The sequence below is a fragment of the Doryrhamphus excisus genome, chromosome 2, assembly GCF_030265055.1.
Source record: "Doryrhamphus excisus isolate RoL2022-K1 chromosome 2, RoL_Dexc_1.0, whole genome shotgun sequence".
Taxonomy (NCBI): Eukaryota; Metazoa; Chordata; class Actinopteri; order Syngnathiformes; family Syngnathidae; genus Doryrhamphus; species Doryrhamphus excisus.
The window spans coordinates 2,143,229-2,169,733 of record NC_080467.1 but is presented as its reverse complement, the minus strand read 5'-3'; the positions used below and the strand labels follow the sequence as shown (position 1 = coordinate 2,169,733).

The window sequence follows — 26,505 nt, the reverse complement described above, 5'->3', positions numbered from 1 at the left end:
TAGAATTACTTTGTTTTTGTTACACAACGTGATAAATAATGTGCCTAATTTGTGTATATAGTATGTTCAGCTTTCAACTGTATCCATACTATGCATGCATGAAACCCCCCACTGCAGTAGGACAAGATAAAGAAGCTGAGGCGAGCTCTTGAAGGACGACCTTCAACATCAGTGGACTTACTGCTTCATAATGGCTACCAAAAAAAATCATTGTGTGGATTCAAGCGTTTGACAAGGTCAAAGGTGACCCCAAGAAAGTAAAGTGGTGTTTCTTACATGACAATAATCCTTAGTCAAAGAGCCCCAACAAGAAGCATCCACTGTACATTTCATTTGCATCCTGGATGCTTGCATGTTGGAGCCTATGAGAGATGGTTTCCCCAAGAGAGAAGGCACATCTGCTCAGTGATTACATTTAATAACGACCCATTCAATCAGGACCATCACCTCCATTGTCTCTTATTAGCACAAGTAGGCAGAAGCGCTGGAGATATAAACACTACCCCCCCCCCCCCATGTCTAACTCCTTAGAAGGTCTCGGTGTGGATCACATGCCTTGAAGGCCCACCCGGACGATGAAACATCGCCAGATTGTTACCAACTTTCCTTCTTTGTTTCTTTGTGTTTTTATTCTTCTCCTTTTGACCTCCAGCTTTTTGGGTACTTTTTGCAGTGTGTCACCTTCTATCCTTATAGTTACCATGGTAACCATTATGTCATTGTATGGTCATATCACCTCATACTTTGGTACGGGACAAAAAAAAAACAAAAAACAACTTCAACTATATCAGGAAAGCAGGAAGTGAACAAATGTAACAGTTACTGATTGTAAAAGTACCAGATGGAGGGGTGGAACTGGGAACTGATTATGGGATGCACTCAATCTGATCTGTAATCTGTAATGAATGAATGAATGAATGAATGAATGAACGAATGAGTGAATGAATGAATGAGTGAGTGAGTGAGTGAGTGAACGAATGAATGAATGAATGAAAGAACGAACTAACTAACTAATGACTGAGTGAGTGAGTGAATGAATGAATGAATGAATGAACGAGTGAGTGAGTGAGTGAGTGAATGAATGAATGAACGAGTGAGTGAGTGAGTGAGTGAGTGAATGAATGAACGAGCGAGTGAGTGAGTGAGTGAGTGAGTGAGTGAACGAATGAATGAATGAACGAACGAGTGAGTGAGTGAGTGAGTGAGTGAGTGAGTGAATGAATGAATGAGAGTGAATGAATGAATGAATGAACGAGTGAGTGAACGAATGAATGAATGAACGAACGACTGAGTAAGTGAGTGAGTGAGTGAGTGAATGAATGAATGAATGAGAGTGAATGAATGAATGAATGAACGATTGAGTGAGTGAGTGAGTGAATGAATGAATGAGAGTGAATGAATGAATGAATGAATGAACGAGTGAGTGAACGAATGAATGAATGAATGAACGAACGACTGAGTGAGTGAGTGAGTGAGTGAACGAGTGAGTGAGTGAGTGAGTGAACGAATGAATGAATGAATGAACGAACGAACGAACGAACGAACGAACGAACGAAAGAGTGAGTGAGTAAGTGAGTGAGTGAGTGAGTGAATGAATGAATGAGAGTGAATGAATGAATGAATGAACGAGTGAGTGAGTGAGTGAACGAATGAATGAATGAACGAACGACTGAGTGAGTGAGTGAGTGAGTGAGTGAGTGAGTGAGTGAGTGAGTGAGGGAGTGAGTGAGTGAGTGAGTGAATGAATGAATGAATGAATGAATGAACGAGTGAGTGAGTGAGTGAGTGAGTGAGTGAGTGAGTGAGTGAGTGAATGAATGAATGAATGAATGCTGCAAGGCCACAAGAATCAAACCCAGAAAAGTGTCAACTCTGACAAGAACCCCTCCTACGGTGTCTTAGCACCAAATTGAACACCTTCATGGACACCAACTTATATTCATGAATTCATGGCTGACAATGTTCACGAAAGAAAAAACATCCTACCCTCATCACTATCACTTGGCGCCAAAATGACACACTTTTTAAAGGCTAATAAATGTTAAAAATGTGTGTGTTTTTTTTTTTTTTTTTCAAAAACAGAATTCTGTGATGGTTGTACTTGTACAGGTTTCACTTTCCATTTTCAGTTTGTCTATAAATATGCAGGTTGATATGATATGAATTTGGATGTGTGTCATGTGACAGTGGTACACTGACCCAGTTCCGGAGGAGGCGCGCTGCCTTCAGGTTTGTTTGAATGAGCAGCGCGCGGTGCTGATGCGCAGGACGCGCGCTCGACCCTCACACCGGACCCCCGCACCGCACCGCACCGCACCGCTACACCACTACACCGCCATCACCATGCCAGAAAACACGCTTTTAACCCCGCCATGAATCCTGCCAACGAAAGCAGAGCCGAGAGAAACACCGAAGGCGACATATTTGCGTTCGGAACCTACAAACTTCTCGCCTTCGCCATCGGAACCATCGGAGTGTTTGGCTTTTGCAACAACGTCGTCGTCGTCGTACTTTACTGCAAATTCAAGAGACTCCGGACGCCGACGAATCTGTTGCTGGTCAACATCAGTCTGAGCGATTTGCTGGTTTCCGTCATCGGGATCAACTTCACGTTTGTTTCGTGCGTCAAAGGTGCGTGGATTTGGAGCCGGGCGACATGCGTTTGGGACGGATTCAGCAACAGCTTATTCGGTAAGAAAGGCTGAAATACAACCTTGGTTATATTTTATTTATTCCTCATTTTTATTATAATGCCATCGGTGTATTTTGCATACTTTTTTCCATGTATTATAATACTACTACTGTTTAATGTTACTGTGGGTTGTTTGTGTTCTTGTACTTGAATGTAGGTCAGTGGATCATTTTTAGTTGTCACTTTTCTCTCCGCTCCTCTTCATTGAATGTGTCATTGAGTCGCCCCCCCCCCCGTGGCGTTTTCTTACTATTTTTGTGTACTTGTTAATTGTACTTATATATGCAGAGAATATTCTTCATGGTTGGTAATGCTTATGACACTTCATCATATGGCGGTGACGTGTTATGCTGCCAGAGGAATTACAGCTGGGGATGTGTGATGATGATGATGATGATGATGATGATGCTCTCATGAGGACAAACTGTCAATCACCAGCAGACTAAACATGCAACATTTTTGTCTTTGCAACTTTGGTGTCCTTTGGTTGGCATCGTCTGTCGGGCCAAGAAAGCTTTTGTTTTGTGACGCCAACGACGAGTTCTCGCTCAGGCAAAGATGCTTTCAGCTGATTTTCTAATTTACATTTTCCATCTAATGAATTGTGTTTCATCAGTAGATTGACATGACATTAAAACGGCTTTTAGATTGGACTCACAATGACACGACGAGTCCGCTTTTAATGCACATTTCAATAAAAGCAATACCGCGTCTCTTCCCTTGCTTTCCGTTTGTTGCGTGTCACAAGGGCGACGCGTTATACCCCAAGGTCATGTGGGTTAGACACATGCTTCATGCAATACACATGGCGTTTCTGCTTTTTATGAAGATAATGCCGTACTCAATCTAATCATGTTTCCCACGCTTTCATTTCTTGCTAGCAGCCTAGCACAAATAGCTTTGGCCTTACCTGTCCGTCCTCACTCATCCTAGCGTTATTGTTGTTAATTGGTTCCAGTAAGAGTCCTTATGTATAAATTCAACTGTTTTTATAGTTACAGCATTGAAAAAAACGTTTTTTTTAACATTATTAGAGCCCTGTAGACATGAAATAACAACCCTATGGTCATCTTTACACTCATATTATTATGTGCTGCATTAATGGCAGTGTTGTGCTTGAACGTGTTCATTGAACATCTTCATTCATTCATTCATTTTCTGGCGCTTTATCCTCACAAGGGTCGCGGAGGGTGGGGGGGGGGTCGCCAATTAACCTAGCATGTTTTTGGAATGTGGGAGGAAACCAGAGTATTCGGAGAAAAGCGACCAAACAGAGATGGCCGAGGGTGGAATTGAACCCTGGTCTCCCAGCTGCGAGGTCTAACCACTCTACCGCCGTGCCGCCCCTCATTGAACATCTTGAATTTTGTAAATAAAGAACTTTAACGTGAACAATTCTTAGGTCCGATTCTTACCTGAGCAGTGACATTAGCATTCCTGCCCCAACAGCATGCTAGCATTGTCACTGCCCACGTTCTACCAGCAGGTGGCGCACATGACGTACTGGACTTGCTTCACACTACGTTACCCACAAAGCATTGCGCACGCCAGCGTAACGACCCAGTCATTCTTAGAGTTGACCTATTGTTATCACCCTAACCGCTTTGTATTGAGTTGAGTTGACTCCTCTAGAGCAGCTACACACAATAACCTGAACTTCAAGCTTTCTAGATCTTCCAGAATCTGCACCTCTTTCTGCGGCGTTTCAGTTGACTTCCTGCTTCCAACCCAAACGGTCTGTTGAATTTACTCCATCCTTAGCCTTCCTCTAGGTAGCATAAAAACTAGCATAAAAACAGACTGCTGATGACAATGCTAACCGGAGAATACACAAAAGCAGAGGCTAAACTATTGCGTACATTCATGGAAAAATATGCTAACCGGGGCGGACACTAACACTAACTGAGGTTCCATGTATTCATGTAGATAACTGGGAAATATTATAAACCTTGTAATACACCAAAATATTGAGGTTGACTATAGATCAGGGGTGGGCAAACTTTTTGACTCGCGGGCCGCATTGACTTAACAAAATTGACGGGGGGGGGGGGGCATACTATATATTCTACACGTAACAGTCTACCTGGAATTATTGTATCTGTAAAAATGTAGTGCAATCAGCTATATGTAGTACTTGTACCATGGTGTACCAAGGTTGTACCATGATGCCAGGTTGTATGTTAAGTTTCAATGAAATACTTTGGGCCGTATTCAAACACTTGGCGGGCCGCATGTGGCCCCCGGGCCGTAGTTTGCCCACCTCTGCTATAGCCTATAGCAGGGGTGCTCACACTTTTTCAGCATGCGAGCTACTTTTAAAATGACCGAGTCCAAATGATCTACCCACTACAAAAATGCAAAACATCTATTTATTTTCAAATGTATTGAGGATTATTTGTACGTACAATGTATGTTGATGTACCTTACATAACCAAATGAGCCAATATTGCAAAACACACATAATTAACTATTAACATTTTTTGTAATTACCTGAGTTTACTTTGATGACTTGCACTGAATTGAACCAGCCAGGGATGCATAGTCCGGACAGTAGCTGCTGATAGCCAGCCTCAAGCACACTTCCAAATGTTTATCAGTCATGGATAATATCCGTATCATAATATCCGTATAATATTCCATATCCGTATGGAAGTGATATGTTTTTGCCTTTTTACTTGGTCCAGTTTTTGCCTTTTTACTTGGTCCAGCTCCTTCACTCATTTTAGTGACCATAAACTTTAGCGAGGGCTTTAAAATCTCGCAATTCGCCGACTAGCTTAGCACTTTGCATCGTTGTTTACGCATGAGCGGTGACCTAAAGGTCAAAATTCAGTTGTCATCTGACTGGTTGTCCTGTATGTCAATCAAGTAACGGGGATGGATGATAGGCTGACATCGTAAGTTCTGCTGCACTTAGAGACGTTGTTTGATTTGATTGGTCGCCCGAAGGGCAACATTCAGTTGTCATCTGAATGGCTGCCCTGTATATCAATCAAGTGACGGCATTGATGCTGGGATGATATTTTTCTAATGTCACGCCGCGATCGACCAGCGATCGACCAGTACCACCTCCGCGATCGACTTAATGAGCACCCCTGGTCTATAGACTTTAATTCCTCTTCGTGTCTCTGCTGGGTGTGTCCTCTGGGCGTGGTCCAATCGGGTTGTTGTTATTGTTGGCCAAACGCCTTCCACTGGAGGAGACATGTCACACGTTGTTGGTTGTGGAAAACCATGACTTGGATGACGGAGAATCTACATGACAATTGACATCAAATACAAGTTCCCATTTCTGACAATGAAATCAGAACATTATGATTCATGGGATTCTAATTTTGGTCAAATTGTGCCTTGCTCGGGTTTCATGATGGAGTATATTGATCCTTGTTGCTATGGCTCGGCATCGAACCAAAATAAACAATATAGCTCATCCTTGTCTGTCCTCCAGTGAGGAAACAATGTTCTCTGTTCATCCTTGCCCCTCATCCAAAGTATTACTCATATTACTTATAAAGTATTACTTTACTGGGCGTTGAAGAACAACATTCATGCAGAAGCAATAATGGCTCTCGGTTCAGGCTCAGCATGTCCGTCCTGAAGAAAGTCTATCCGGGAAGTCGTGACGTGAACCCACACCAACTCCCTCCGTAGCCTGCATGTCCGTTCATTGATGCCAATGCAGCATTTCATCCATTAATGAGGAGATTTATGAATTATGACAGTTTTGACAAGGGTATTAGTCTATGTAATTGGATAGCTATATAGGCTGTGTGTGTGTGTGTGTGTGTGTGTGTGTGTGTGTGTTTGTTTTTGTGAATTATGAGGACATTTGACAAGAATACACGCAACACTGTGAGGACATTTTGAATTATGAGGACAGGGTCGGTGTCCTCATAATTCTGCCAACGTAGAAGTGTTTCTATGGGTCTAAAAAGCTGAAAACCAAATTTTCTCCAAAAGTCCTCACAATACACATATACCAGAATTTGTGTAAAATCTGTGTATCGCTCTAGCACCCCTGTAGCCAAGTCCTGGTATTGCACCCCTGATGAATTATTCACACTTGTGTAAATTTTAAAGCTTCTGATTGGCTGCCGGGCGGAAGGTACCCACAATTACGGATTGTGACAGAAAAGTTGTGTATTTACTTCGTCCTGATTGGCTGACTGGTAGAGGGTCCTCATAATGTAGGATTTTGTCAATTGTGTGTATTTAAATTCTCAACACCGATGAGGTGACCGCTAATCAGCCAATGAGCTGCAGCCCCAAGCTTCCTGGCTTCCTGCTACAGCGTGAACACGTTGCCATTTAATTGTCTACTGCACTGGAGACACGAGGTAAGAATGAAAGCACACTACTATGTTTCAAGTCCATAAAGTTTGCAATCCCAGTAAGGAGAACACTGTATGTCAACAGCATGTAAACCAGCTAGTACTATCTTAACATACTAACTGGTTAATTTATGTTAGCACGACATGGTATGCTAGCCTAGCTTAAAGAGCTATTTAAAGAGCTAGGTACATGTTAGGTACACAAGCACATGTTAGCATTAAGCATATAAGTTTTCATTTAGTCTTTGAAACAAATATATTATACCTAACAGCACAAGTAGATATTGTGCCTTGTGTTTTTTAACCTGCTAAATTCACTTTTAATACAAACTAAAAGACATGACTTCCTATGCTTGTTCTTTTGTCACAAAGTAAGTGGTATGTATTAAAATATAATGTAGGTGACAATGCATGCACCTGATGTAAATTTCAGATGGTCTTAATCTAGTTTAGTGTAGTTAAACAGAAACAGCAAGTGAGTTGATGTTTCTGTCTTGATCCTTGACTTAAGGGGGAACAGTGTTTAAAATGTTTTACTTGCACTATTGCACTATGACAAAAAGTTAGATGTAAAATGTTTGGTAACAGGTAAAACTGACATACTTAAGTTCTTATTTATTGATCAAAGGCATCATCTTTATTGAAACAAAGCGAGGCAATGAGGCCGCAGAGGGTGAAAGTAAAACCAAAAGAAGAGGCTGCATACTTTGCATCCTTAGGAAAGGACAAGGATGGATTTGATATCCGTTTTATAAATTCATTCAAAGGTGAGTTACAAGATGGTTTAGCATGAATTAAATCTTGTGCTAATCTCAAAACTTTGACCCTTTGTCTTTTTTATTTTTTAGGTCGAGGAGTATTCAGCAAGCGGCATTTTCAGAAAGGAGAGTTCCTCATCGAATATCGAGGACAGGTCATATCTAAACAAGAACATGAAAACAGGCTACATATATACCATGATGCCCTCAAGGTGTTCATGTTTGAATTTCGGTATAATGGAAAGAATTTGTGGTATGTATATTGTCACACATAACTTGCAGTATGTCGTTTTACACAGAAAAACTATTCAACAAAAATAACAATAACAGAGTTATTCATTTTGTCATTTTTTGTAATTTTAGTGTTGATGCTGCTCAAGAGGATGACTCCCTCGGCCGACTTGTAAACGATGATAATGTGAGCCCAAATAGCAAAATGAAGACGATCACTGTCAATGGGCAGCCTCATTTGTGTCTATTTGCAACAACGGACATCAAGCCTGGTGAAGAGATAACATACAATTACGGAGACTCTGACTGGCCATGGAGGTTAAAGGTACAGATGGAATTTGACTAAATACTAACACATTCCTGTGTGGATCTTCTATAATTTTACAGTTTACTATGCACAGGAGAAAACAAGTGTGCCATGTCATATTACAAAATGAATATGGTATATCAATACTTTTATTGTATTTCTATTCCTTCTACTAAACCATTTGACAATGTTATCACAGGTACACAGCTAATTGCTTCCTTGTATTATTTTCAGTGTCCCACAGTGAAGGAGCCGGTTTGTTCTGGGGATTTGGTCAGCAATGGAAAAATAATTGCAACTGACAAGGTAAATGTTGCTGATGGTAAAAGATTTTACAGTAAAAGAGCGATCTTGGCGACATTACATGAGTCCAATACATTGTGGAATTAGGAATGTTGTATCCAACCATTTAATTAAACTAAAAATATACTGAAGTCAGACCAATTGTTCCTAGATATATATTTGTTTTCTTTGCTCACTACTTGTGTGCTATAACAGGTATGCAAAATGTATTATTGAATTATAATTATAATATATATATATATATATATATATATATATATATATATATATATATATATATATATAATTAAATCATTAATCAGATGTGTTTTGACAAGATCACAACTGAAGGAGATCCACAACCTGCTGTTGCAACCATGTCATCGGACTCCTTCACAGATGACTTGAATCATATTGCGATCATGCTGTCCAAAATAAGTATTTGATAAGATGTCACCCCTTATTTTTCAGGAGAACATAACTGAGGCAGATCCACAACATGCTTCTGTGACCATGACATCTAACTCCTTGATCGATGACAAACAGGTGACTTACTCATATTCTGAATGTTGATCAATGTTGATAAAACTTTGTTGGCTGGATGTACTTACTGTATGTGACTTTGCTCGATGTGTCCGTCCTGTTTACACATACTGAGGACTCATTATGGATACTGCTAAGTGTTAAATTTGTCTACATCACATCATCTATGTTCACACTAACAGTTACCACTGCACCATATTACAGTCATCAATATGATACAAAATTGTGTTTTGAACTCTGATATTAGCAGTTACTGTCTGTTGTGCTAAAATGATGTAAGCCTTTTGTTTTTCTGTCACAAGGTATCAGCTGCCACAGATGGTTACCATGCAGAAGAGGCCAAGATGTGTGTTTCCCCGAGTGAAACCAACGAACAGGTAAATTCATTTCCACTGATTTTAGGTATAGTTTTTCTCTCAGATTAGCTGGATGTAAAGGTCAGACTTGTACATGTGACAAATATTTGTGTGTGTCTGAATTATTTAACGACAATGGCTGATATTCCTGACTTGTTTAATTTAATTATTGCTATTGTTGTTGTCAATCTGTTGTGATTGTGGATTGATGTATGGCTGGTGAGCTACAAATGAATTGCCCCTTTGGGGATAAATAAAGTTTCCTGAATCTGAAACATCAAACTAAACTGCTTACATGAATGAGTGTACAACAACTTTTTTGAACATTATCCCTCTTATGGTAACTCACTACATACAACTGGTGCTCTTGTTCATACCTGGTTATTTAATGTGATTTTTATCCCTTATTCTTCAGGACAACCAAACTGAGACAGATCCACAACCTGCTGATGCAAACAAGACATCTGACTGCTTGACCGATGATAAACAGGTGATTTACTCTATATTCTGAATGCTAATCTAGGTCTGATGTTATGCAGGGACCAAATACTGTTGGCTGGATAATGTCAATATTGAACAGACCGAGTCAGGTATAGACATAAAGAGGACTATGTTTGGGCCCTATACACTTTTTTAATAATTGAGATGGGTTTCTAACATTAAATGTTACACACAGGCAGTCCTCCTTCTGTCCCTCCTTGTCAGGTATAGACATTATGAAGACTATATCTGGGCCCTATACACAGGAATATTATTGAGATGGGTTTCTAACATTAAATGTTACACACACGCAGTCCTCGGTTTGTCTGTCCTAGTCAGGTATAGACATTATGAAGACTATATTTGGACCCTATACACAGGAATATTATTGAGATGGGTTTCTAACATTAAATGTTACACACACACAGTCCTCCTTGTGTCTGTCCTAGTCAGGTATAGACATTATGAAGACTATATTTGGACCCTATACACAGGAATATTATTGAGATGGGTTTCTAACATTAAATGTTACACACACGCAGTCCTCAGTATGTGTCCTAGTCAGGTATAGACATTAAGAAGACTATATTTGGACCCTATACACAGGAATATTATTGAGATGGGTTTCTAACATTAAATGTTACACACACACAGTCCTCAGTATGTGTCCTAGTCAGGTATAGACATTATGAAGACTATATTTGGACCCTATACACAGGAATATTATTGAGATGGGTTTCTAACATTAAATGTGACACATACACAGTCCTCCTTGTGTCCCTCCTAGTCAGGTATAGACATTATGAAGACTATATTTGGACCCTATACACAGGAATATTATTGAGATGGGTTTCTAACATTAAATGTTACACACACACAGTCCTCCTTGTGTCCGTCCTAGTCAGGTATAGACATTATGAAGACTATATTTGGGCCCTATACACACAGAATTAATGCAACTGTATTTACATTTTAATTCATTGGAGCTAACGGAATACATTTCATTAATTTTTATCTTCAATCAGGTGGTAATACTTATTGTTGTACTTATTTGAATCTTTTAAAATTTGTGATGCAATTTTAAAGTCACTGTTTTTGTTGTTGGGTTCAACAGGGCTGTAAGCATGACTTGGTCTCCACAGTAGTACCGAGCTTGGAAAAATGTGCCCTGTGTACTGGACCCTTTTCTGCCTTGAAATGGATTGGTGTGAGATGTAAAGGTTGGTATTACGTCTTCATGAGGAAAATGCATGTGAAAATGCAAGTGCATGTATAGATACACTATGTATCTATTACTAAACCACAATTACTGCAACTGACTGAATAGACTGCAGTTCTACAACTGCTAGACTGTAGAAAAAAGGATAATTTGTATGAACAACATGATTTAGAAAGACAATCAGTGCAGAGGGCAAAAAGTGCATTGTAAAATCCACAGTATATGCACTGACGTACATCTGTCTGTATTACCTGTTTAGTTTGCTCCTGCTTCTGGCACAAATCCTGCTATGTCAAGAGGATGAAGACTGACTCTGAATTCCCGCCATTTGTAAGTGTATTTAAGAAATTGTATTGTTTAATTCTTAAAAGGTCAGTGCAGTGATCTTTCCCCCCCACTATCAGGTTACTGAAGGAGCAAGTTCAAGTGAAGAGATATCAGATGAGGAATATGTACCTGACTCTTCCAGTCACTCAGAGAATTCCGGAGATATTTCATTAGGGCCTTCAAAATCTTTTCAAGAAGTGCCTGATATTGAAGTGGTCTGCACTGAGCTTCCCTCTGAAAATCTGGAAAACACACCTTCCCAAGAACACCTCTTAGATGAAGTGACATTACCTGATGTTAGAGAAGCAGACACTACATTGCAGCTTGAGAAAACTTGTGATGACTCCAAGCAAGCCTCAGGAGGGGTTCAGCCTGAAGTTCAGAAAGGCAGTGTTGAAGATACATTTCAGACCACTGAAGAAACTGGAGAAGACCACCATGTACAGTCTTCAGGCATATCCTCTTCTGCAAGCAAGATAAATTATTGCTACATTTGTGGCAAACCACAGTCAAAAATTACTCGTCACCTGAAAACCCATGAGAAGACAAATGTGGAAGTTGCTCAAGTTTTAGCATTCCCAAAACACTCCAAAGAACGACAAAGACAGCTGAACATACTACGGAACAAAGGAAATCATAAACATAATACAGATGTTTTAACAAGTGGGACTGGAGTGCTGAAAATGAAACGAAAACCCAAGAAAGTGCAAGACGTTAAACAGTATGTGCATTGTACGTATTGCCATGCTTTGTATCTTCGGAGGCATCTGTGGCGACATCTTCAAAAATGTCTCTCAAAACCAGGAGAAACCAAAGGGCAAGGAAGAACTAGAGTCTTGTCCTTGGCCACAATGTCAGAGTCAGGCCTACCTCAACAGATATCCCAAGGTGTGTGGAAGCTGTTAACTGTCATGAAAGATGATGACATTTCTGCTGCTGTGCGAAGTGACTTCTGCATTCTTCAGCTGGCGCAGTCATTTTTCAACAAACATGGTCAAGATCCCACCAAATATGAATATATTCGGCAGAAGCTTCGTGAAGTTGGAAGACTTCTACTAATACTGTGTAAAGAATTTTCCATATATAATCTTGAGGATGCCGTAAGACCTGTAAATTTCCATTCAGTTATCCAAGCAGTCAAGAAGGTGTCTGGGTTTGATGAAGAAAAGCATTGCTACAAAACGCCAAGCCTCGCACTTAAGTTGGGTCATTCATTGCAAAAGATTAGTGACATCATCCATTGCAGAGCTTTAATGACAGGAGACAATGAGCTGAAAAAGTCAACCCAGACTTTCAAAAAGCTTTACACCTCAAAGTGGTCTGAACTTGTCTCTCATACTGCTTTGACCACCTTGAATGAGGCGCACTTTAATAAGCCATCCACCCTGCCTTTTACTGAAGATGTGCAACGTCTTCATCAGCATCTTGAAAAGACAGCAGATTTGGCATCTGAGAACCTGGGAAAGATGCCTTCACCACAAGTGTATGGTGAACTTTGCAGAGCAACTTTGGCAAAGATCATATTATTCAACCGAAGACGTGGAGGTGAAGTTGCAAAAATGCAATTACACAGCTTCATCGGAAGAGACACAACACCCCTCCATAAGGATGTTGCTCTTGGCCTCACAAAGTTTGAACAAAAACTCTGTGAACATTTCAGCCGGGTGGAAATTAGGGGTAAAAGAGGACGAAAAGTTGCTGTGTTGCTATCACCGGACGTGGTTGATTCATTGACACTCCTCTTGAAAAAAAGGAAGGAATGTGGAGTTCCAGAGGAGAACATTTTTTTGTTTGGAAGGCCCCACTGTTTAACTTCATACAGAGGACAGGATTGTTTAAGGACGTATGCAAATGAGTGTGGTGCTCAGAACCCAGAACTCCTGAGGTCAACCCAGTTACGCAAACATGTTGCAACGTTGTCCCAGGTCCTGAACCTCAAAAACCATGAACTGGACCAGGTTGCGGACTTCCTCGGCCATGATATTCGTGTCCACAGAGAATACTACAGGCTTCCAGAGGCGACAACACAGCTGGCCAAAATATCCAAGCTACTGCTTGCCATGGAGAAGGGGTCCATCACAAACCTTCAGGGCAAAACTCTTGAAGAGATTGAGATAGAAGGTATTGTTTAAACTAGATTAACATTTCATACATTTTACAGGCAATTATTCCTTGATGATATTTAGCAAAACATGACTTGTCTACAGACTACAATTTAGTGACTTTATTATAAAAATAAGTTAATGTTAAAAAGTAATTGATCTTTTTTGTTTGTCAGATAACCTTGACTTCACTGCTTCTGAAGCAAGTGAAGAAAGTGAAGCTGACGGAGAGGATCAGCCCTCAGATCCACAAACAGACATGGGTAGGTGTAGCTAAATGTAGACAACCCATGTCCAGTAGTCAAATTGCCTACTATAGCACTTCCTATTATCTAAATGACCAAGAATCTTCAAACGTTCAGCTAGATGAATGAAAAGATGGAATATATGTGAAATTATATAAATCCACATGTAGAGCGTTCTATGATGCTCTCTCGTGAAGCAGAGTATATACACAAAGGTTTATTTGGAAATTGATGCCCAGTAGTCACACTGAAAACGAATGAAACATGATGAATGTTAACATCTTCCATAGTTTCATAGTGTTTGGGCAATATGAAAGTGTAGCCAGCATTAAACCATCTGAAGCGCAAAGACTGTGCCTCCCGTTTGCTCTTTACTCAGTTGTTTCCTATTTCATTGAACTTCTTGATTGTACTTTGTCCATGGAAGATGTGAAAACCTAATACATACACGCAGTCAATGGCTAACCAGTTAATACATTTTTGTCAGTGGCACTTCTACTAAATAAAGACTTTTTTAATTAAACAATGAGGATCTGCACTTATTATAGTGCCATTGTCCGATTTGCATATCAAATATTGACATGTGCTACTGATAGTTTTTTAATATTATCTGTGCACCTTGCCTGCATGAAGTACATTACCCATTTTAAACTGTGATGTATATTTTACAGGACAGGAGAGAGCTGTGCTACCTGTCAACAACCCTTCAGCTGCCTCAGATGGTATGATCCTGTGTCAGTCCACCAAGCATTGTTTCGTACATTGTAAGTACAATCAAAAAGTGTGGAGGGTTATCGTAAATCGGTGTTTCATATTCCACAGACTTCAGAGATGACTCTGCCCTTCTAAAGACTTCTAGTGGTATGATCAGAGATATAATTGATTAACCATCAAGAGATGTGCTGTGTTGCCAGGTTAAAATATTATGTAAAAAGGTGACTTAAAGTGAACTGTGATGTATATTTTACAGGACAGGAGAGAACTGTACAACCTGTTGACAACCCTTCAGCTGCCTCAGATGGTATGATCCTGTGTCAGTCCACCAAGCATGCACATTTCTGATCCACTACTTGCAGGTCAGCTGGTGCTGCTGTTATGGTCTATTCTAATCATTTGTTTGATATTCCATTCATAGGTGACACTGCTCTTGAAGGGACATCTAAAGGTCTTTAAAAATATAATTTTTAAAAGCAATTAGGAAGCATTAGTAGCATCCCCACATTTTAAAACTAAAATCAGTGTGCTGTTTTTTTTTAATTCTATTATATTTGATTGAATAATTGTCATTGCACACAATTTGACCTTTATTTATTTTTTTATTGGAGTTTTGGCTTTATTACCTATAATTAAGCTACATAACAACACAATTTTAACTCTATAAACACTAATACTGTTTTATTTGCTGGGTTTTTTTAGAGGATAATGGGAAGAAAAAGTCCAGCAGGAAAAAAAAACGTCATGAACAAAGTGGTAAATCACACCTGTACAGACACAATTGAATAACCTGTATTCAAATGTGAAAAGGAACATGATGTAGAGGGTGCATGAGAAATGCAAAGGAAATAATTGTTCATCAAGGGTTTAGTTTCTTGTTTACAACGTACTTTCTTTTTTATAGCGATTACCAAAAATGCTGGAGTGGACGATCCCAGGAGGAAAATAAAGCATCCATGGTCTCCAGCTGAGGTTGCAGCTGTGATGAGACATTTTAAAGATCACATCAACAATGGTAAACTCGTCACTATGATTCAGTGCCAGCAGTGCAAGACCGCTGAGCATCATGTTCTTGCCGACCGCACTCTTCAAAATATAAGAGATTTTGTTAGAAATCGTGGCATAACACTGAAGAGGAAGAACCAATAAGTACAGAGAGAGATGATGTTTTGTTTTTATGTGTTAAAAGATAAGAGCTGAGCTCTGTTAAGTGGCGACAAAGCCACAAAAAATAAAGTTGGTTCTTTAACAACTTTAACAACTGGTTATACCTGGTGTAATGTCTTTGTCTATCAGATATGTATTAATAGGTTTTACCCGAGGTGGATAATGACTATTGTATACTGAGGATGTCTTACACACATGCCACAGATCAGGTATGTCTTTAAATTTCACAATGGTATTGTGTTCATCTATTTGTCCTCATATACTGGTTGTGACCTATTAATGCACATTACTTTCATTTTTGTGTTTGTGTGAATCCATGTTCCAGCAAGTCACCTGTGACCCTCCAAGTCACATTAGTGTCAGTGTTTGTGTGTTGTATAACAACAGTCCTTATTAATCAAGTTGGTTCTTATAATTCTCCTTTTTGTCATGGGCGGGGTTTAGCAGCTCATTAACTTTGTCCTTACAAGTCGTCGTAGTGTCAGGTTGTTGTAACTTGCGTTGCTTTTTGTGTTTCTGACTTTTGAAGTGAGATTTGCAGAGTACAGCCCAAACCAAATTTTTTGATATATGCCACACCTCTGGGAAACAAGCGGAAAGGGGTGCCACCCTAATACACCAAAAAACTTGTTTGGCGAGAGGTGTCCTTGTAGTTCACAAAAACCCGTATAGGTGTGTGTGTGTGTGTGTATTGACCGAAATGGAACAATCATCATGACATTCATCATGACAGACGTGATGATGAAAGGGTCTTGGTCTTGGTCTCAAAGGTTTCAATCCTAAGTCCTGGTCTCGGTGTTTCTCCCAGGCATCGTTTCCATCATGACTCTGGCGGCGCTGGCCTATGAGCGCTACATCCGGGTGGTCCACGCCCAGGTGGTGGATTTCCCCTGGGCGTGGCGGGCCATCGCCCACATCTGGGTCTACTCCCTGGTTTGGACCGGTGCGCCTCTCCTGGGCTGGAACCGCTACACGCTGGAGATCCACCAGCTGGGGTGCTCCCTGGACTGGGCTTCGAAGGACCCCAATGATGCGTCCTTTATCCTCCTCTTCCTCCTGGCGTGTTTCTTCGTACCCGTGGGGATCATGGTCTACTGCTATGGGAACATCCTCTACACGGTCAAAATGGTGAGACGTTTTTATCTGGGGTTTGATTACCAATGATTGACATTGAAGACCTGAGAACGGGAATGGCTGACTATGCACTTTGGTTCTGGTCCATAAATAGGTCCAGTCTAGGAGCCATATTCTTGTGTTGGCTCTGGCGTTTCTATTTTGGGATACATTACAGTCTCCATTAGATTGGTTAATGGCGCTTTTTTTGCGTTTCCAGACTAAAATGATGTCGTCTACGGAACGTTCGCGTATGTGGATATGAACTGTACTTAAATACATTTATGTTGGAATGAATATTACATGGCATAAGATTCCATAAAAACCGTAGCACACACTTTGCAGCGTTTGTGAAAAGAAGCTGCGACCTTCACTGACTGACTGCTGCCTTTCATTTCCACCTGACAATGTTCTCTTCTTCTGTGGCCTGATAAAAGACGAGCGTGTGGGCTGTTATGATTAGGATTAAATAGCCGTGTTAACGTTGATTATTCTTATTTTCACCCAACTGAGGGACACGTCTGATCTCTGGGTGGGCGTTTTGATGGCTTAGCGTTCGGGTACGGGAGATGTGTTTGTGTCAATCTGTCCGTAGTGTCGTGTTTGTATGAAAGTATGAGCTGATACACCTCCTTGCCGCAAGCTATTGGCTTATCTGCTAAGTTCTCAGAGGAACGAGTGGAGCTTATTACACATCACATCATTTTCTAAATCTTCAAAAGCCTTCAGAGGATTTTTGGTGCCAGGAAATTCCCAAATACAGATGGAGAAGATTTCAGCAACACAAACACTGCATTCATAAAAAAACACAACTCCAGCTTTCAGAGGCAATGGAACCTCTTTTTTCCTCATTAATTTGTTCCAAAAGTTTGGATGAAAAACGAAACATAAAACAAAATTACCATTAGCATTTAAATTTAAATTTTAATTTTAATTTTAATTTTAATTAAATTTTAATTTTAATTTTAATTTTAATTTTAATTTTAATTTTAATTTTAATTTTAATTTTAATTTTAATTTTAATTTAAATTTTTTAATTTTAATTACATTTTTAAATTTTAATTTTAATTTTAATTTTAATTTTAATTTTAATTTTAATTTTAATTTTAATTTTAATTTTAATTTTAATTTTAATTTAAAAATTTAAATTAAAAAATTTAATTAAAATTAAAAAATTTAAATTTAAATTTAAATTTAAATTAAAAAATTTAATTAAAATTAAAATTAAAATTAAAATTAAAATTAAAATTAAAATTAAATAAAAATAAAAATAAAAATAAAAATAAAAATAAAAATAAAAATAAAAATAAAAATAAAAATAAAAATAAAAAGTGTTTCAGACACCCAAACATATGAAGAAAAATGATACATTATATAGAGAATCATGACATTTTTACATGCAGAAAAGAGTAATTAATCGGTGGAACCTTGCTTGGCATCATTCATCTATTCAAATGTTCCAGAAAGCCAAAAATGTTAACACAAAACACATAGTTTTACAGTTATAGGTTCAGAAAACATACAATGTAAATAAATAAATATAAATAATAAATGAAAGGGATAAAACGACATTTGAGGTAACTTTTTCCTTAAAGATCAGCGTACACACTATCTTCGTGTCGTGTTTCTCACCTGAAGTCACGGCTGCAAAATAACACAAAATGGAGCAAAAAGAAAGCTGCCAGTTCCAGCATTTTGATAAAAAAGGTGACAAACATTATTTAATTCAAGAAATAATTCATGGCAAAACACGCAGGTGGTGTCTGTGTTGATCTTGATTGGCAACAACCACATCTTCAATGAAGGTAAAAGGAGACTTAAAGGAAAAATGCACTTTTGGGGAATTCTGTCATCGTCCACAATCCTCGTGGGGGGCATGAACTCTCTTTTCTGTGCATTCGAAAGGTATAAAAACAGATAAAAAGATGTTGCTAAGAATGCTAATGGTAAACACTCATTCCGCCTATAAAGCCTTCTGAAAAAAAGCTCCAAAAAGCGCCAACAATGGTTCATTTACATATAATGTATACCCGAGCTGCAGCAACATTGTTATTATTAACAAACTGGACAGCTACTAACTAGCTGGAAAGAACCAAAAATAATGATAAACAATAATAATAAATACGTTTATGTTAGTGATAATCAACTTTGTGGATGTCCTGGTTCCATTTCACCATCAGTGTGGACCAACTGCAATAAAACTAAGGAGTAGTAAAACCACATCCTTTAGTCATGACCCATCTTCTATCCACTTGTCCTGTTCAAGGTCATGGATAAACTGTAGGTCGTCCCAGCAGACTCAGAGTAAGAGAGGGGAAATCATGGAAAGATGAACACAGACGACCCTTGACCTTCTCACCTCCTGGACATTCGGAGTATATGCCTTTGTACTGTGGGAGGAAACTGCAGTAGAGGAGAAGAACCTTAACCCTCTCTTACTTTTTCTTCTGTTCTTCTTCCTTCAGCTGCGCTCCCTTCAGGACCTCCAAACAGTCCAGATCATCAAGATCTTGCGATATGAGAAGAAGGTCGCCGCCATGTTTCTTCTCATGATCTCCTGCTTCCTTGTGTGCTGGACGCCCTATGCCGTGGTGTCCATGATGGAGGCCTTCGGCAGGGGCAGCGTGGTTTCGCCCACCGTGGCCATTATCCCCTCGTTCTTTGCCAAGTCCAGCACGGCCTACAACCCCCTCATCTACGTCTTCATGAACAGGAAGGTTAGTTGAGAAAATTCTCCACGAGTTTTTGTTCATGTCTGTGAAAACCCAAACGGTGTTGCATCAGTATAGCATCATATTTAGTCAGCTACAGTAAACCTCAGATATATCGGATTCAATTGGTTTTGTCCGATATAAGCGAAATCCGTTATATGCGTATACCGGAAAATGTCCGTTTTACGCATATATCGGATTTATATCCGGTATATGCGTAAATGGGATTGTATCCGTTCTAAAAAGTCACTTCCTTGACTATGTTTCCAATGTACCTGGACTGGGCAATGAAAAGAGACGTAAGGTAATGAGAATTGAACTTTATTGGACTCTGAGCATAACAAATTGTTAATTAAGCTAGGCCCTGTTACGCCCGTCAGGCCTACGTTATTTCCAATAGTGAGGTTAAGATCTCATTCACTGCTGTGCTAGTATTATTGACGTCACTCACTTTTATATTTGTCCTAAATCTGGAGCCAGGAGAAAGACAATAGCCAGTGACGTCAACAAGATTAGCATAACGATGCGGCCATCCGATATATGCCAGGGAAATTTCATGGAAATGCATCGGAACGGGACTGGAGATTTTGTCCGAAATAGGCGAAATCCGTTATAAAAAAATCCGATATATGTAATGAATTTTTATTGGAAATGCATTACAGAAAAATCGGTTCTTTTTTATCTGTCCGTTGTGAGCGAATTTCCGATATATCCGAGTCCGATATATCCGAGGTTTACTGTATATATATATGTATGGTAATGATTTCATTTGAACATGCATAAGATTACAATTGAACATTTGTTCACTTCCTGCTTTCCATAATACAGTTTAAGGGTTTTTTTTTTAATTTATTTTCATTTTATTTATTATTTTTTTAATAATGCACCTCGTACCAAAGTACAAGGTGATACAATATATAAAATCTAAAGCCTGGATCCCATTTGTTTCTACTTTAAAAAAAATACAGTTTATAGTACACGCTGGCAACAAATGGCTTATCTTGTGGTAAGCCAATCATCAATAAAATCAATTGATATTTCAGCAGTCAACTGTGAAATCAATATGGGACATGTAATTTGTTTCTAAATAGCGGACGATTCCGATTTGTAAGGGACGGATTTCCGATATATTAGCGAATATATAGATTAGCGAATTTCCGATATATCCGAGTCCGATATATCCGAGGTTTACTGTATGACATCTACGAGAGAGGTCTTATGTTGCTGTTGGACAAACAAGTGTACTGAATATCCTGGTCTCATGAAGTACCGGTCTATTTGGGGTCTTGGGAAGCGTAGACGCACATCGTTTTTCATGGCGTAGTATGATGATGCAACCGCACGTAGGACGCAGACTCCAAAATGCCGACATGACTTTGAGAAAAGTGTTGAAGTAGAAGAAGATTTCAGGTAAATGATTTGTCATCTGTTGGCACCTTATTTCTCATGAACAGGCAATGAAATATGACACCACCCTCCTATTGGTGGACATAAGTTCCATCAAAGCATGATCAGCTGTTTGGTTGCACAGAGAGGGAGAAAGGTGAGCCAACAGCGACCCCCAGGGGCCAAAGGATGCAAGGCATGCATCATCACTTCATAAAAACACGTCAATGAATAAATTATGCTGCTGTATGCTTGAATACAGACCAAAAATATCAGTCCAAAAATATGCATATTCAACAAAATGTTATGTACTTTTGGAATGAATTCAATATTTTCATGCATAAAAATGGCAAAATGGACTAAAATTCAAATATAAGGAATTCAGAAGATGATTCACGATGAGCAGGATTTCTATGCTCTAATAACGATAATCAGAACTTGACTATGATAAACGAGGGACTACTGCATTCAGCTTTATTAAAGTATATTAAAGTATATTAAAGTACAAATATTGGCATGGGATATTATTTGCTGTGTACTAAGTAAATAATAACTACCTGAGCCCCGTCTGGCTTTGAATATTATAACAATTTGACATTTATTTTTGTTGGTTGATATTTGTACATTAGTACATTTTGTCAATATGCATTTTATGTTTGCATTGTTAAGTTATGATAAAGGGATCATTACTTTGGGGGTCATTTCAGGCTCAATGTGTCAATACAGAATGAAAAATATCAAATTATCATATCCAAATCTCCAGGTTGTACAGTAGTCCTTCTGTAGTTTTATCGTTCTTAATTCCTTATTTACAAATGGAATGCTTTAATACAGCATAGAAAACCTTCTAAATATGTTTTTTTTTTAACATTATTAGAAACCTCTATGCATGAAATAACACCCCCACAGTCACCTGTACTAATGTATTACACAATATAGTAGACAGAATGGGCTCTATTTTTGTGGACCAGGAGCCGTACCTGCCCTGTACCCATATATGTATATGTATATTATATATATATATATTTATGTTTTTAATAATAACAGGCTGTATTCAACCACAAAAGCAGGATTTATTAAATACTTGTGAAAAATGGTGCAAAATTTCAAGTGCAAATCGGCGAGTGGATTATTGTAGTGGGAAAAAAGGCAAAGGTATTTTAGGTAAATACAACAAGTACATAAAAACACCACCGACTAAGTGTCCCTAACCCCCTTCCCAGTTCCGCCGCTGTCTCCTGCAGCTGCTGTGTTCAAGGTTGTCTTGGCTGCAGCGCAGTTTTAAAGAGAGCCCCCTGACTCCGACGGAGCGCCCCATCCGACCCATCGTGGTTTCGAGTTCATGCAGCGGCCGAAAGCGACCCAAGAAGAAGGTGACCTTCAACTCCTCCTCCATCGTCTTCATCATCACCAGTGATGACCTGCACCGCTTGGATGTGACTTCCAATGCCGCGGAGTCTGCTGTTAATGTCATTCAAGTCAAGCCGCTGTGACCCCCAAAGACTGGACTGAGCTGGACCCCCCCTCCCCCCCCATCCAACTCAGTATGCCTTCGGACAACTTTGAGCCAAAATCCACATCTTCTCGTGTGGGAGGTTTTTCTCTACTGCATTTATCGCTGATAGACTTCCATCTGACCGCGTTCCAGAGTAAGTATGATATTATGGTGATAAGACATTTCATGTAGTCATCAACTTATATCATAACTTTCATATATGTCATATATGTGCTTATATAAGAAGACTTTATCAAGTAACACGTTATGGATTTCCATGCCATAAGAGATGCTTTGGTTGTGTGCATCACATTAATTAATAAGAAAATAAATGAGCTTTTTAGCTCAGCAGAAGAACATTCAGAATATTGATTGAATAAAAACATCCTACTGTATTTGACACTTCCTGGATTGGGGACCTTCCATCCACGTCCTGTGGAAATCTCAACCATGTGATGAGGGCAGCCATGTTGAAGATCTTTGACTTGTATGTCGGAAGGGAATTTGATGAGAGGTGATGAGTCTTGGCCCTCAGTGTGGTCCTCCATGTTTCTTTCATAACTTTCATTTCTAAGGCTGTTTGAGACCCAAGATGTGGACATGTTAGTAGCATGTGGGGGTTCTCATCCATTGGTTCTCATCTATTGGTTCTCATCCATTGGTTCTCATCCATTGGTTCTCATCCATTGGTTCTCATCCTTTGGTTCTCATCCTTTGGTGATCATCCTTTGGTTCCCCTCCTTTGGTTCTCATCCTTTGGTTCTCATCCATTGGTTCTCATCCTTTGGTTCTCATCCATTGGTTCTCATCCATTGGTTCTCATCCTTTGGTTCTCATCCATTGGTTCTCATCCTTTGGTTCTCATCCTTTGGTTCTCATCCTTTGGTGATCATCCTTTGGTTCTCATCCATTGGTTCTCATCCATTGGTTCTCATCCTTTGGTTCTCATCCTTTGGTTCTCATCCATTGGTTCTCATCCTTTGGTTCTCATCCTTTGGTTCTCATCCATTGGTTCTCATCCTTTGGTTCTCATCCTTTGGTTCTCATCCTTTGGTTCCCCTCCTTTGGTTCTCATCCTTTGGTTCTCATCCTTTGGTTCTCATCCTTTGGTTCTCATCCTTTGTTCTCATCCTTTGGTTCCCCTCCTTTGGTTCTCATCCTTTGGTTCTCATCCTTTGGTTCTCATCCATTGGTTCTCATCCTTTGGTTCTCATCCTTTGGTTCTCATCCATTGGTTCTCATCCATTGGTTCTCATCCTTTGGTTCTCATCCTTTGGTGATCATCCTTTGGTTCTCATCCTTTGGTTCTCATCCATTGGTTGTCATCCTTTGGTTCTCATCCTTTGGTTCTCATCCTTTGGTTATCATCCTTTGTTCTCATCCTTTGGTTCCCCTCCTTTGGTTCTCATCCTTTGGTTCTCATCCTTTGGTTCTCATCCTTTGGTTCTCATCCTTTGGTTCCCCTCCTTTGGTTCTCATCCTTTGGTTCTCCTCCTTTGGTTCTCATCCTTTGGTTCTCATCCTTTGGTTCCCCTCCTTTGGTTCTCATCCTTTGGTTCTCATCCTTTGGTTCTCATCCATTGGTTCTCATCCATTGGTTCTCATCCTTTGGTTCTCATCCTTTGGTTCTCATCCATTGGTTCTCATCCTTTGGTTCTCATCCTTTGGTTCTCATCCTTTGGTTCTCATCCTTTGGTTCTCATCCATTGGTTCTCATCCTTTGGTTCTCATCCATTGGTTCTCATCCTTTGGTTCTCATCCTTTGGTGATCATCCTTTGGTTCTCATCCTTTGGTGATCATCCTTTGGTTCTCATCCTTTGGTTCTCATCCATTGGTTCTCATCCTGTGGTTCTCATCCTTTGGTTCTCATCCTTTGGTTCTCATCCTTTGGTTCCCCTCCTTTGGTTCTCATCCTTTGGTTCTCATCCTTTGGTTCTCATCCATTGGTTCTCATCCTTTGGTTCTCATCCTTTGGTGATCATCCTTTGGTTCTCATCCATTGGTTCTCATCCATTGGTTCTCATCCTTTGGTTCTCATCCTTTGGTTCTCATCCATTGGTTCTCATCCATTGGTTCTCATCCTTTGGTTCTCATCCTTTGGTGATCATCCTTTGGTTCTCATCCATTGGTTCTCATCCATTGGTTCTCATCCTTTGGTTCTCATCCTTTGGTTCTCATCCTTTGGTTCTCATCCTTTGGTTCTCATCCTTTGGTTCCCCTCCTTTGGTTCTCATCCTTTGGTTCTCATCCTTTGGTTCTCATCCTTTGGTTCCCCTCCTTTGGTTCTCATCCTTTGGTTCTCATCCATACAATAAATAAGAATTGTGTATGATTAGTGTTTTTTCATGTTGCCACATTGCTTATTTATTCATCCATCTTCTACCAGTCACCAAACACCAATTCTTGCAAAAGCAACCATTCCCACTCACATTCATACCTATGGACAATTTGGAGTGGCCAATTAACCTAGCATGTTTTTGGAATGTGGGAGGAAACCGGAGTACCCGGAGAAAACCCACGCATGCACGGGGAGAACATGCAAACTCCACAAACCCAGAGATGGCCGAGGGTGGAATCGAACTCGGGTCTCCTAGCTGGGGGGGTAGCTTCCTCTCAAGTCCCTAAAACATGCGTGTGGTGTGAAGGTGAGTGTGAATGGTTGTGTGTCTGTGTGTTCTGTGATTGACTGGCCACTCCAGGGGGTCTCCTGCCTCCCCACCAAAGGCAGCAGGTAGGCTGCAGCTCAATAACTAGTCCTACAGAGGTCCTATAGAGGTCCTAAAGGGGTCCTAGAGAGGACAAGCGGTCTAGGAAACGGCTAGACAAAGAAAAGCATTTGTCATGGAGGATCTGAGTTCATGTTCTGTGATCTTATTTGTGTTGCTGGGAGACGCAGCTGCCTCCAGTTAGTAATTAGGTGGCTTCCATTGCTAAGATGCTGCTGCTTCTATCCCATTCTATCCCATTATAACCCATTCTATCCCATTCTATCCCATTCTATACCATTCTATCCCATTCTATCCCATTCTGTCCTTTCTATCCCATTCTATCCCATTCTAACCCATTCTATCCTTTCTATCCCATTCTATCCCATTTCTATTGTTTGCATGGAGCTTTGCCTCGCTTGTGTTTTTGATGCTTTTTTGTGTGCCTTTTTTCCTCAGCTAGTGCTGTCATTTTGCTCCTTTTCTTACATTAAATACAATTTTCTGCAATTTTTTTTTTACATATTTCTGCAAATAGTTGCCTTTTTAGATGTTTTTAATGGATACAAAAAAGATGGATGCTATGCTTGTGTTGTTTATGTATATCAAATATTACACCTCCTGCCTGTAGCCTTGTTTAAAGGGGACTTATTAGGCTCATTTTTTTACCCTTGTTGTGGACTCCTATAGAGCAGCTACACAAAATAACCGACACAGAAACCTTTCTAGATCTAGACACATAATCTGCACCTTTTCCAGCTGCTTGTTTTTGTGCTTCCTGTCAAAATGGTCTGTTTTCATTTATTCCGCGTCTGGGCATGCCCACTGCTGGACGTCTGGCAACCTAGGGAGAAGTACTCATTGTCGTACACACTTTGTCAGTGGCACTGTCGTGTGTGGTGGAGCTCAGAAGCCAGACGTGAGGGCGCCGTGTGGACGCACAGCGTGTCCGCCATTAATGTTCCCTTTCCCAGCGAGAGCGAGCTGCTTCTGGTCCAGAAACATTTTGGCCGATATTTCATGTTCATGTTCACAAAAATGAAAAAGATGAAAATATTATTCTCATACCGGGAAAAACCAAATGCATGAACTACTGGCTGAGCTTGCTTCGTGAACAGAGTGGCAGAGCTTGGGGGCGGGCAGAGAGCAGGCCACGCCTACAGCCTCTGTGACATCACACAGAAACAGTTTTGGAAGTTCCTCTGAAACTGAGCGTTTTGAATTTGAATTAAATTTGAATTAAATCCCAAATGTCTGTCAGGGTTCACTTCCAAATGTGCAAACATCATTATCCAAATGGTATCAACACGAGAATATAATATTTTAACTACATTTATAGA

The 26,505-nt window shown here is 39.8% G+C and overlaps 2 protein-coding genes across 4 annotated transcripts; both read left to right on the top strand.

Annotated features, from left to right (window-relative positions):
* Positions 1–2,324: 2,324 nt before the first annotated feature.
* opn3 (opsin 3) lies at positions 2,325–23,150 on the top strand. Its single transcript, XM_058064442.1, has 4 exons — positions 2,325–2,691; positions 16,563–16,882; positions 19,333–19,584; positions 22,188–23,150. The coding sequence occupies exons 1-4, from the start codon at positions 2,373–2,375 to the stop codon at positions 22,455–22,457; spliced, it is 1,161 nt and encodes a 386-aa protein (XP_057920425.1). The 5' UTR covers positions 2,325–2,372; the 3' UTR covers positions 22,458–23,150.
* Positions 5,110–16,470, top strand: LOC131115987 (uncharacterized). 3 transcript variants are annotated; one of them, XM_058064440.1, is made up of 18 exons: positions 5,110–7,029; positions 7,652–7,790; positions 7,872–8,034; positions 8,145–8,337; positions 8,554–8,625; positions 9,073–9,147; positions 9,447–9,521; positions 9,916–9,990; positions 11,095–11,200; positions 11,459–11,529; positions 11,604–13,647; positions 13,805–13,891; positions 14,545–14,595; positions 14,696–14,734; positions 14,844–14,894; positions 15,009–15,038; positions 15,290–15,343; positions 15,492–16,470. In XM_058064440.1, the coding sequence occupies exons 2-18, from the start codon at positions 7,682–7,684 to the stop codon at positions 15,734–15,736; spliced, it is 3,540 nt and encodes a 1,179-aa protein (XP_057920423.1). In that variant the 5' UTR covers positions 5,110–7,029; positions 7,652–7,681; the 3' UTR covers positions 15,737–16,470. The 3 variants fall into 3 exon arrangements, with proteins under 3 accessions (XP_057920423.1, XP_057920422.1, XP_057920424.1); XM_058064439.1 differs by having other exon boundaries at positions 5,110–7,394; XM_058064441.1 differs by lacking the exons at positions 5,110–7,029; positions 7,652–7,790; positions 7,872–8,034; positions 8,145–8,337; positions 8,554–8,625 and adding an exon at positions 8,763–8,817 and having other exon boundaries at positions 15,492–16,469.
* Positions 23,151–26,505: the final 3,355 nt, after the last annotated feature.